Source organism: Triticum urartu, chromosome 6 (genome assembly GCF_003073215.2).
Source record: "Triticum urartu cultivar G1812 chromosome 6, Tu2.1, whole genome shotgun sequence".
NCBI lineage: Eukaryota > Viridiplantae > Streptophyta > Magnoliopsida > Poales > Poaceae > Triticum > Triticum urartu.
In genome coordinates, this window is record NC_053027.1 from 501,031,563 (window position 1) to 501,044,647 (window position 13,085).

Here is a 13,085-nt window from a genome sequence, read left to right on the forward strand (position 1 = left end):
GGCTCAAGGCGATTGTCTGATGCATCACGAAGACGGTACGCTCATCCGGTGAGAACTTCATCAATTATGAAGGGACCCTCCCATTTGGGCTTGAGTTTGTCCTTTTTCTTCTCCGGGAGGCGTAGAACGAGTTCGCCGACATTGTAAGTCTTGTCCCGTACTTCTCTGCTTTGATATCTTCGAGCCTGCTGTTGGTAAACTGCTGAGAGGGCTTTTGCAAAATCACGTTCCTCCTCCAGGGAATCTAGGCTATCCTGCCGATCGAGCTCGGCTTTTCTCTCTTCATACATACGCACTCTAGGTGAGTCGTGAATAATATTGCAGGGCAATACAGCCTCTGCACCCTACACCATGAAGAAAGGTGTGTACCCGGTAGTACGGTTGGGCATGGTCCGCTGCCCCCAGAGTATGGAGTCGAGCTCCTCAACCCAGTGCTTGTCTGATTCTTTCAAAGACCGCACTAGTCTGGGCTTGATGCCGCTCATAATAAGACCGTTGGCACGTTCGACTTGACCGTTGGTTTGTGGGTGGTAGACAGAGGTGTAATCGAGTTTAATACCCATATTAGTACACCGGGTTTTTACCTCATCGACTTTAAAATTGGAGCCGTTGTTAGTGATGATGCTGTGTGGGACACCATAACGGTGCACAACATCGGATATGAAGTCTATCACCGGGCCGGACTCAGCCGTTTTGACCGGTTTAGCCTCTATCCACTTAGTGAATTTGTCCACCATAACCAGCAGGTATTTTTTCTTATGGCTTCCCCCTTTAAGGGGTCCAACCATGTCGAGTCCCCAGACCGCGAAAGGCCAAGTGATGGGGATTGTTTGTAGGGCAGTGGGGGCATATGGCTTTGATTGGCAAAGAGTTGGCATCCGACGCAACGTTGGAGTAGGTCTTGTGCATCCGCTTGGGTCGTCGGCCAATAAAATCCTGTATGGAAGGCCTTGCTAACAAGGGCCCGAGCTGCGGCGTGGTGACCGCCGAGTCCGGCATGAATTTCAGCCAAGAGCTGCCACCCCTCTTCCTCGGATATACATCATTGAAGGACTCCGGTGGCGCTTTTCTTATAGAGCTCTCCATCATGAACCTTGTAGGCCTCCGAGCGTCGAACAATGCGGCGGGCCTCAGGAAGATCCTTCCTATTAAGGTAGGCCAGGAAGGGTTCGGTCCATGGGGCAATGACTGCCATGATGGGATGCGCCGACGGTGTTATGTCGATGTTTCCGGGATCTGGGGTTATGTTTGGGTCCGTACTAGTGTTGCCGTTTTCCCCTGCCATACCACAGATGGCTTAAAGAGCCTTTCCAGGAAGATATTGGGTGGGACGGGGTCGCGCTTAGCGCCAATGCGAGCAAGAACGTCCGCCGCTTGATTACTTTCTCGAGCCACATGATGGAACTCGAGTCCCTCGAACCGGGCCGACATTTTTATGACTGTGTTACGATACACTGCCATCTTCGGATCTTTAGCGTCGAAATCTCCATTTATTTGAGATATTGCAAGGTTTGAGTCCCCGCGCACTTCTAGGCGTTGTATGCCCATGGAGGCAGCCATCCGGAGACCATGCAATAAGGCCTCGTATTCGGCTGCATTATTGGAGTCTGTGTATAGTATTTGGAGAACGTACTGGATGATGTCTCCAGTAGGGGACGTTAAAACGACACCCGCTCCTAACCCTGCCAGCATTTTGGAGCCGTCAAAGTACATGACCCAATTGGAGTATGTGTCGTACTCTTAAAGGAGTTCGGCCTCTGTCCATTCGGCGATGAAGTCGGCCAGTACTTGGGATTTGATAGCTTGACGTGGTTTATATGTAATGTCAAATGGCAGGAGCTCGATGGCCCATTTGGCAATCCGGCCCGTAGCATCGCGGTTTTTTATAATGTCATTGAGTGGTACTTCGGAGGCCACCGTGATCGAACACTCCTGGAAGTAGTGACGGAGCTTCCGGGATGCCATGAAGACCGCGTATGCTAATTTTTGATAATGAGGGTACCGGGATTTGCATGGTGCAAGGACAGTAGATACGTAGTATACTCGCTTCTGAAGCGGGAATTTATGTCTGTCCTGTTCTCGTTCGACAACGAGTACGACGCTCACCACCTGATGTGTTGCCGATATGTACAATGACATCAGTTCGCCGGAGTTTGGTGCGGCCAGGATTGGATTGCTCACAAGAAGGGTTTTTATTTCTTCCAGTCCGGCTGTTGCCGCGTCCGTCCCACTTGAAGTGGTATGTTCGCCGTAGAAGGCGATAGAGAGGCAGTGCCTTTTCTCCTAATCTAAAGATAAAGCGGCTTAGAGATGCCATGCAACCTGCGAGTTTTTGAACTTGCTTAAGGTCTGTTGGCTTAGCCAATTGTGACAAAGCCCGAATTTTGGCTGGGTTTGCTTTGATTCCTCTATTGGAAACGATAAAGCCCAACAGTTTTCCAGCGGGGACACCGAAGGCACACTTTTCCGGGTTGAGCTTAATGTCATACGCCCTGAGGTTGTCGAATGTACGACATAAGTCGTCTATTAGTGTTTCCACGTGCCTGGTTTTGATGACGGCGTCATCAACGTAAGCTTCTACTGTTTTGCCAATATGTTTCTCCAGTCATGTTTGAATCATGCGTTGATATGTGGCGCCGACGTTCTTGAGCCCAAAGGGCATGGTATTGAAGCAGAATGGCCCATATGGGGTAATAAATGCTGTTGCAGCTTGATTGGATTCCTTCATTTTGATTTGATGGTATCCGGAGTATGCATAGAGGAAACACAGTGAGTCGTGCCCTGCGATGGCGTTAATGATTTGATCAATGCGGGGGAGGGGGAAGGGATCCTTAGGGCACGCTTTGTTGAGGTCTTTGAAATCAACGCACATGCTCCATGATTTGTCCTTCTTTGGTACCATCACCAGGTTTGCCAGCCAGTCCGGATGTTTGATATCTCTAATGAATCCGGCCTCGATGAGTTTGGCCAGCTCCTCCCCCATGGCTTGTCGCTTGGGTTCGGAAAAGCACCGCAATGTCTGCTTAACCGGTTTAAACCCCTTTAATATATTGAGGCTATGTTCGGCCAGCTTGCGTGGGATCCCTGGCATGTCCGGAGGGCGCCAGGCAAAAATGTCCCAGTTTTCGCGCAAGAATTCTCGTAGTGCGGCGTCAACTGTTGGGTTCAGTTGAGCTCCAATGGATGCTGTCTTCTTGGGGTACGTTGGGTGGACCTGGAATTTGACTATTTCTTCTGTCGGTTTGAACGAGGTGGATTTGGGGCGTTTGTCGAGGATCACATCGTCCCTGTCCACTGTGGAGCGTAGTGCGGTTAATTCTTCGGCCGCAAGGGCCTCAGATAGCGCCTCCAGGGCTAGGGATGTGGTTTTGTTTTCAGCCCGGAGTGCTATGTCCGGATCACTGACGAGAGTGATTATACCGTTTGGTCCGGGCATTTTGAGCTTCATATATCCGTAGTGAGGTATAGCTTGGAAGCCTGTAAAAGCATCCCGCCCCAACATGGCGTGATATCCGCTGCTGAAAGGGGCCACTTGGAAGGTTATTTCTTCAGACCAATAGTTCTCCGGTGAGCCGAATACCACGTCAAGTGTGATTTTGCCTGCGCACCGCGCCTCCCGACTAGGAATAATTCCCTGGAAGGTTGTGTTACTTTGTTTGATGCGGCTCCTGTCTATTTCCATTTTATGGAGTGTGTCCTCATGAATGAGATTTAGTTCGCTGCCGCCGTCCATGAGGACCTTGGTGAGTCGAAACCCATCCACGATGGGGCTGAGGACTAACGCAGCTGGTGCTCGTGTTGTTCTGTACTTTGGTTCGTCACCGGCGTTGAATGTTATAGCCGTGTTGTTCCATGGGTTTATTACAGCAATTTGGCAGACTTCGTTGAGCTCGCGAAGTGCCCTTTTGCGCTTGTTATTTGAAGCGAATGTCTCGAAGACTGTCAATACTCTTGGGTCGTCGTCTTCTAGGGGGTGTTGTTCTGGGACGTCCTTGATAAGGATGTCCTCGCCGCTCTTGGCTACCTGTCGTAGTATCCAACATGCTCTAAGGCTGTGGGTTGCCACGGTATCTATTGTTGTATGTATTTTGCATGGGCCATCGAGCCACCCTTCCAGAACAGTGGCGTGCCGTATAGTGGCTTTGTGTTTTTTGAATGTTGGATTGGGCGTGCCACGAGGGTATGCCCTTTTCGCCTGTAGGGGAAGTTGGGTTGGGGCTGGTGGTTCCCAGCGAGCTGCCCAAGTTTCCCAGGCGCTTTCCATCGTGCAGTAATTTTGTACGGTGGTTGCTAAGTCAGCAAATTTTAGTATGCGGCGGCGATTGATGGCGTTGAGGATTCCTTCATCCGCACAGTTTTTGCAGAACGCTGATATTGCGTCCTCGTCATGGCAATCCTTTACCTTGTCCTTGACAAGGAGGAATATGGCCCAAAAGTGGTGGACCTTCTCCCGAGATTGTTGTTTTATGCTCATGAGAGCCTCTATGTCCGGGTGGGTGGGTGGAATTAAATTCGAACCCCGACCTAACCGGTTGTCCGGAGTCCGACGACCTTCTGGACTAGACAGTCTGAGTTCCGAAATATCTTCTGATTGTTTGGAACTACCGTCCGATGCTATGTTCGGAGGGCTGGTTGCGTCCTTTCGCGGGTGAGTATCCGGTTCTTCATGAACGGAGACCCAAACATAGTCCGTCTTCAATATAGAAGAAGACTCGCCGTCCTGCTCCAGGACTGCCGCGATCTGGTGGGTGACCGATGGGGTTTCGGTTTCTCCCTGATCGGTTTTAGGCCCGATCTGATCGTAATCTGTGACGATTCCCAAAGCGGCGATGTGATCTAGGAGCTCGTTTAAGGACGAAAACTCAATTGGATCCATCTGCTTGGAATGCTCGGAGTTGATGCGAAGGGGATTTTTGATGGCCCGAGAGGTCATCGTCGGCTCCGCGGCCAAATGGGCGATCATAGTAAAGTCACCCAGCCGGAGGGTTTGGCCCGAGGCCAAAACTACCCCTGCGGTAATATTGTCTTTAATGACAAGGCAAGCCATCGAGCCTTTTATCGACGACACAGTGGAACTCTCAATGAAAGCACCAATGTCGGTGTCAAAACCGGCGGATATCGGGTAGGGGGTCCCGAACTGTGCGTGTAGGATCGGTGGTAACAGGAGACGAGGGACATGATGTTTACCTAGGTTCGGGCCCTCTCTATGGAGGTAATACCCTACGTCCTGCTTGATTGATATAGATGAATATGAGTATTACAAGAGTGGATCTACCACGAGATCGTAAGGGCTAAACCCTAGAAGTCTAGCCTATGTGGGTATGGTAATGAGTATATGTGTTGTCCTTTCCGGACTACCCCCTTCGGTTTATATAGACACCGAGGGATCTAGGGTTTACATGGAGTCGGTTACACAAGAAGGAATCTTTGGTCGCCAAGCTTGCCTTCCACGCCAAGTAGAGTCCAATCCGGACACGGTGCAGTCTTCAACCTTCATGTCTTCACAGCCCATCAGTCCGGCCCGTGGATAACAGGCCGGACGCCCGAGGACCCCTTAGTCCAGGACTCCCTCAACCTCCCCGGCAAAGGCACCAGAAATCCATCTTGCTACCTCTTGAGCATGCGTTGGTTTTCCCTTGAAGAGGAAAGGATGACGCAGCACAGTAGCGCAAGTATTTCCCTCAGTTTTTGAGAACCAAGGTATCAATCCAGTAGGAGGTAACACACAAGTCACCTAGTACCTGCACAAACAAACAAGAACCTCGCAACCAACACAATAAAGGGGTTGTCAATCCCTTCACGGACACTTATGAAAGTGATATATGATAGAGATAATAATATAAATATTTTTGGTATTTTTATGATATAGATTGGAAAATAAAGATTGCAAAATAAACGGTAATAGAAATAGCAAATTGATAAGGAAATAATATGATGGAAGATAGACCTGGGGGCCATAGGTTTCACTAGTGGTTTCTCTCAAGATAGCAAATTCTATGGTGGGTGAACAAATTACTGTCGAGCAATTGATAGATAGCGAATACTTATGAGAATATCTAGGCATGATCATGTATATAGGCATCATGTCTGCGACAAGTAGACCGAAACGATTCTACATCTACTGCTATTACTCTACACATCGATCGCTATCCAGCATGCATCTAGAGTATTAAGTTCATAAGAACAGAGTAACGCATTAGGCAAGATGACATGATGTAGAGGGATAAACTCAAGCAATATGATATAAACCCCATCTTTTTATCCTCGATGGCAAGAATACAATACGTGCCTTGCTGCCCCTGCTGTCACTGGGAAAGGACACCGCGAGATTGAACCCAAAGCTAAGCACTTCTCCCATTGCAAGAACGATCAATCTAGTAGGCCAAACCAAACTGATAATTCGAAGAGACTTGCAAAGATATTTAAATCATGCATAAAAGATTTCAGAGAAGAATCAAATATTGTTCATAGATAATCTTGATCATAAACCCACAATTCATCGGATCTCGACAAACACACCGAAAAAAGAATTACATCGAATAGATCTCCAAGAGAATCGAGGAGAACTTTGTATTGAGATCCAAAGAGAGAGAAGAAGCTATCTAGCTAATAACTATGGACTCGAAGGTCTGTGGTAAACTACTCACACATCATCAGAGAGGCTACGGTGTTGATGTAGAAGCCCTCCGTGATCGATTCCCCCTCCGGCAAAGCGCCGGAAAAGGCCCAAAGATGGGATCTCACGGGTACAGAAGGTTTCGGAGGTGGAAATAGGGTTTCGTGGTGCTCCTGGATGTTTTCAGGGTATATGGGTATATATAGGAGGAAGAAGTACGTCGGTGGAGCTGCGACGGGCCCGCGAGGGTGGGGGGCGCGCCTAGCCCCCTTGGGCGCGCCTCCCTGCCTCGTGGCCTCCTCGCTTCTTTCTTGACGCCCACTCCAAGTCTCCTGGATCATGTTTGTTCCAAAAATAACTCTCCCGAAGGTTTCATTCCGTTTGGATTCCGTTTGATATTCCTTTTCTGTGAAACTCTGAAATAGGCAAAAAAAACAGCAATTTGCACTGGGCCTTTGGTTAGTAGGTTAGTCCCAAAAATAATATAAAAGGTAAATTAAAGCCCATTAAACATCCAAAACAGATAATATGATAGCATGGAACAATAAAAAATTATAGATACGTTGGAGATGTATCATGCACCAACCCACTAGGGGGCTAGTTCCCACCCTTATTCAGCCCACTTGGACCACCGGGGCAGGTGGCCCCACTCGGTGGACCCCCGGACACCTTTCGGTGGCCCCGGTACAATACCGATAACCCCCGAAACCATTCTGGCAACTGAAACTGGACTTCCCATATATAATTCTTTACCTCTGGACCATTCCGGAACTCCTCGTGACGTTCGGGATCTCATCCGGGACTCCGAAGAACCTTCGGTAACCACATACTATTTCCCATAACAACTCTAGCGTCACTGAACCTTAAGTGTGTAGACCCTACGGGTTCGGGAACCATGTAGACATGGCCGAGACATCTCTCCGGCCAATAACCAACAACAGGATTTGGATACCCATGTTGCCTCCCACATGTTCCACGATGATCTCATCGAATGAACCACAATGTCGGGGATTCAATCAATCCCGTATACAATTCCCTTTGTCCATCGGTATGTTACTTGCCCGAGATTCGATCGTCGGTATCTCTATACCTCGTTCAATCTCGTTACCGCAAGTCTCTTTATTCGTTCCGTAACGCATGATCCCGTGGGTAGCTCCTTAGTCACATTGAGCTCGTTATGATGATGCATTACCGAGTGGGCCCAGAGATACCTCTCCGTCATACGGAGTGACAAATCCCAGTCTCGATTCGTGTCAACCCAACAGATACTTTTGGAGAGACATGTAGTGCACCTTTATAGCCACCCAGTTACGTTGTGACGTTTGGTACACCCAAAGCATTCCTACGGTATCCGGTTGTTGCACAATCTCATGGTCTAAGGAAATGATACTTAACATTAGAAAAGCTTTTAGCAAACGAACTACACGATCTTGTGCTATGCTTAGGATTGGGTCTTGTCCATCACATCATTCTCCTAATGATGTGATCCCGTTATCAACGACATCCAATGTCCATGGTCAGGAAACCATGACCATCTATTGATCAACGAGCTAGTCAACTAGAGGTTTACTAGGGACATATTACGATCTATGTATTCACACATGTATTACGGTTTCCGGTTAATACAATTATAGCATGAACAATAGAAAATTATCATGAACAAGGAAATATAATAATAACCACTTTATTATTGCCTCTAGGGCATATTTCCAACAATTCTTAGTTATAGGAGTTACTTTGTGTTTTCTTATATTTTAGATCCAAATCAGTGTACCTATAATTGTTATGAGTATGAATAAAATTACATGTGTTCTCAAAAAAATGTCACTATTCTATTCTATTCTACAAAAGTTTCACTATTCAGCCTAAGCTCACACACCTTCATCAAAACATACAGTCTCAAAAGGTTTATACAACGAAAAAAATTGAAAGGATTATGCAGTTAAATAAGCAAGAGAATCAAATGATTCGATATTTAGGTCTAAAGGCATCTCCAACGCTGACCCCAAAATGGACACCACTTTTGTCCGCGGACTAGTCTAGACACGTCCGCGGACACGGATACAGGAGTCGGCTATCCAATCCTGTCTGCTAAATGTTTGCCCTATTTTCTTATTTCTTAAATTTGCAACCCTCAAAATAATTATAAAAATTAGCATAATACAACCATAAATAACATGCAAATATCGCCAGTGCAACAATAGTTTCAAATATAAATATTACATCCTAGATAACTTAATGTTCAACAAGTTTTTTAAACTCGTCAATTCCAAATTCAATGATACCCGAGTCTGCGGTCCCAAGCATTGTGCCCTTGAACTTCATCCAACAATGTCTGAGTGTAAATGGTCTGCCCTTGGTCATTTGGGACAGTGCGTCTGGGCTATACAACGTGGTGTGTCCAAGTGTCGGAGTTCTACGTGGAGGCGGTCTAGACTCCTGCAAAGCCCCCCGCTCCCCCCCCCCCCCCCCCCCCCCGCCCCCTCCTCGGTTTGCTTCTGTTTTTGGAAAATTCGGACAACCGGACCGCCCGCGGACCGTCGGGATACCATATTGGATGGCAAATTACGTCTGGACAGCTAGGCCCGAACGATTGCAGGTGTTTTTGAGGGTCGGCGTTGGAGATGCCTTAAGAGGGTTGCGGTACTCCAGTTGATCATGATCAAACCTCGCGTTTGGCACTTTAGTGTCCCATTAATGTCGATTAATCTTACACTGGTAGGCAATATTTTTTCCTAGATAGCCGACTGTGATGAGTTCATCGATCTCGAAGCTCCACAACTTTGATTTTCGGTAGTTGTTGTGTGAGTGTGTGTGGGTGTGTGGTGGTGGTGGTGGTGTGAGCGTGTGTGCATGTCTGCATTGTGGTAAGTGTTTCTTATAAGAAAGAAAACCCTAAAAAAGCAATTACTAACAATGGTGATTTTGTCAGAGTGGTCATTGCACTACAAAGAAGTCTGAGCGACCCTCTTACACTTGTCATATGATACACCTTACAAGTACAACCATAAATTTGATTTGGTTCACTTTACCCGTGAAACTTTGTACTTTACAACGTTCCTTCTCCCTTTACTTGATATGTTTGACTCCAGTTTTTTCTTAGTTACCAGTGTCATATCACATATTTTCTCTCTAACTAAAACCAAAATTACACGTTTCTTTCAAACTATAGTTTAGTTACCTGTAAAAATTTAGTATAATGTTCACCGAACTATGATTAATTTACAATGATTTGTATAGAAACATATGTTGTTGTCTGAATTTTGAACCCAAAAATCAAACTTGAGACTGAAGCATGTTAAACCTAGGTCATGGACCAATATGGTGATATTTTAGATAAATCTGACATACTGGTTGAGAGAAACTTCTTGTTTTAGTTTCAAGCTCAACTTTTGGGTTCAAAATTCAGACAACCTATTTTTTAACTTCCAAAAATGCCAGTAAATCGAGCGTAATTCACTGACAATCTATTGGCATACGATTTGAGAGAAACCTTCTATTTTAATTTTAGTTGTGAGGAGGGAGAAATGACATAACAGAGGGGAGAAAATATGCGATGTGGCACCACTGACTAGGACAAAACTGTAGCCAAACAGGTCAAAACCGGCTAAATAAGGAAGAAGGGTTTTCATAGTTCAGAGGGGTAAACTGCAAAGCAAAGTTTGGTATTGTATAGTACACCCGGACAAGTTTAGGGAGTGCTATGGACTTCTCTCATCACACTGTTGGCTATCTAGACAGGGCAACGGAGCATTATCCAACTTAAGAAGCAATCACTAAACAAAATGCAGCCACTCGAAAGGTTGCATACAGACCCAGGGATGCTCCGAAAGGTTTCATAAATCTCAGTCACCTGAAATTGCACCTTGGTTTGTCTAAATTTATACTTTCCAGATCATGCAACTTCAGTGCAAGTTTGAATCGATAGCTGATATACAAAAAGTTAGATGAGATGTGAATTGTTGGATGTTGGTCCAAAGGCTTAAAAAGGCGACTGAGGTATATAAATATTTGAAGCAACTTACAAAATATACACTCCCAAAGTATTTTTTTATACTGAAGCCAGCTACTCCTATTTAGGTTTAATGTATTGTGCAGGGGCATTACTTTAGGGCTAAGAGCAATTCAGATATGCACAATAAGAATTGACCACTGCGTTAAACACTTTTGAAGCATTGCACGCATATGCAAGATGGCGATGTTCATCTTCTGTAAACTAGACAGAACCAAATAGACATGTTTGCTCAGAGTTTTACACCAAATCCATTATTCAATCAGTAATGACCACTTCCAAGTTCCAAAATTATGAACATCCACCTCGTTGCTGTCGACTGTAATCAACCTACACTAAATGGCCATGAATCTGGTATTGTTCATCAGTAGAATTGAGGTTATACACACCAAAGCACACCTCCAGAATCCTCTTCTAGTCACCCACTGCTCACTCAGCTTTCACCGGCTCCTTGCCGGCACAGGCAGCGTCGTAAGCATCGCCGAGGCCCGGGATACATTCCTCGAAGGGGACAACGAACTTCTCCAAGAACTTCTCCTCCGTCGGCGCCACCACGTTGAAGAAGCACCGGTCTTCCTCGATCAGCCGCCTCTGCTTGAGGAGCTTCACCACGAGATGCCGGGGCATGAGCCTCCTCTCGAGGCTGTACATGAGCAGCACCGACCGGCGCGCGATGTACTGCGGCTCCAGCCCGACCTCCTTGACCAGGAACTCGGCGTTGCGGCGCAGCCTCTCCTCGGAGGCGACCAGGATCCGCGGCGCCTTGCTGATGGCCAGGCTCACCTCCTCCTTCGACCACCCCAGCGTCTCCCTGAGGACGGCGATCTTGGCGTCCACCTTCTCCTGGCCGATGCAGCCGGCGGTGGAGATCGCGTGCCGGAACATCTGGGAGCCCGGTGGCACGCCGAGCTCAATGGCCCGCCTGACGGAGTCCTGGACGTACTCGGGGTGCATGGTGACCAGACGCGGCGCGGCCACGAGCAGCTTGGAAATATCACAAGCACTTAGCCCGCATTGCCTGAGGAAGGAGACGTTGGGCTCGACCACCTTCTCGAGGTCGGAGGTGAGGAGCCAGTAGTTCCAGTCGCTGGCCTGTAGCAGCCTCTCCGGGGAGCCGAACAGGGGGAGCCAGAACTGCACCTTGGACACGAAGCTGCGGCAGAGGAAGTAGCGGCCGGCGATCTTGGCGAGGCGGGCGACCTGGGAGGTGGAGAGGCCGAGGGTGCGGAGCTCCGCGGAGATGGGCGCGAGGGAGCGCTCGATGCGGGCGCAGAGGATGCGCGGGTTGGAGGCGACGGCGGCGGCGACCTCCTTGGGGGAGAAGCCGAGGCCGTCGAGGAATGCGAGGACGGCGTCGGGGTTGGAGGCGGACTTGAGGTGGGCGAGGTTCTTGGAGGCCTTGACGGCCTGCGGCTGGGTGAGGTGGCAGTTGGCGACGAGGTAGTCCTCGACGGCGAAGCTGTTTCCCGGAGTGGTGGCAGCGCCGGCGGCGGTGGCGACGTGGGGGATACGGAGGCGGAGGCGGAGGCGGCAGCGGGCAGAGAAGTGGACGGCGGCGAGCGGACCGGCGGCGAGGAAGAGGATAGGCATGGGGGAGTGGAGACGTGGCGCGGAGGGAGTGGCCATTTTTGACCGGGATGCGTAATCCGCAGCCGCAGCTGCTAGCCGCGGCGCTGTAGCGTGCTGCGTGCGCGAGCGCGAGCGAGTGGATACTGGATAGATAGCTTTACTCGTTCATTGAGACATTGACTAATTTTCTGTATCTGGACCATGCAAGACAGAGATAGAGAAGTAGTACAACGCGCTGGAAATCGAAAAGTTTACCCAAAAGGGATTTCCCCGCTTTGTATTCCAAATCAACCAACTAACATCGTACACATCACGACGCTGGGCGAGCAGACATCAAGCCCAAAGACAGAAAAGAAGAAGAAATAAATGCCAACAACGGCAGCTCGACAAAGCGCGGAAGGCCCGCCACCGCTGCGCCCTCCGAAAACACCCCACCACAGCTCGAGGCTCCAAGTGCCGCGTACCAAGCAGCACCTCCAAGAAGGTATGCGGCGCCGACGACACTGCTGCCCGGACGAGTACTAGGGTTTCGACCGGTATGCGAAGGAAAGTGAGGGATGGCTACCACCGACACCCTTCAAGAAGGAATGGTGGCACCCACCGGTGTCACCGCATCGGGGCCGGACGAACCGGTAAGGATTTCTCCCACACACCAAACATCACCGCCCATCCGGAGCCTACCATCCAAACCACCGCCCAATGCGCCATCGCGCTTGCGCCGCCACCCACGCCGTCTCACTACGAGCACCAACACGAGGCCGAGAAGACCGGAGAGAAGCGCCACGGGACGAGAGCAGCAGCACCAAGACCGAGCGGAAGGGAACCACCTCCACCGTCGTCGTGCGAGAAGCCCGCGCCTCTGGCACTGTCGCAGTAGCCGACCGGACA

General features: G+C 48.9%; 1 protein-coding gene across 1 annotated transcript; it reads right to left on the bottom strand.

Annotated features, from left to right (window-relative positions):
• Positions 1 to 10,781: 10,781 nt before the first annotated feature.
• Positions 10,782 to 12,363, bottom strand: LOC125514597 (transcription termination factor MTERF8, chloroplastic-like). The gene has a single exon (XM_048679931.1). It carries the CDS (start codon positions 12,252 to 12,254, stop codon positions 11,058 to 11,060), a length of 1,197 nt encoding a protein of 398 aa, XP_048535888.1. The 5' UTR covers positions 12,255 to 12,363; the 3' UTR covers positions 10,782 to 11,057.
• Between the last annotated feature and the right edge of the window lie 722 nt (positions 12,364 to 13,085).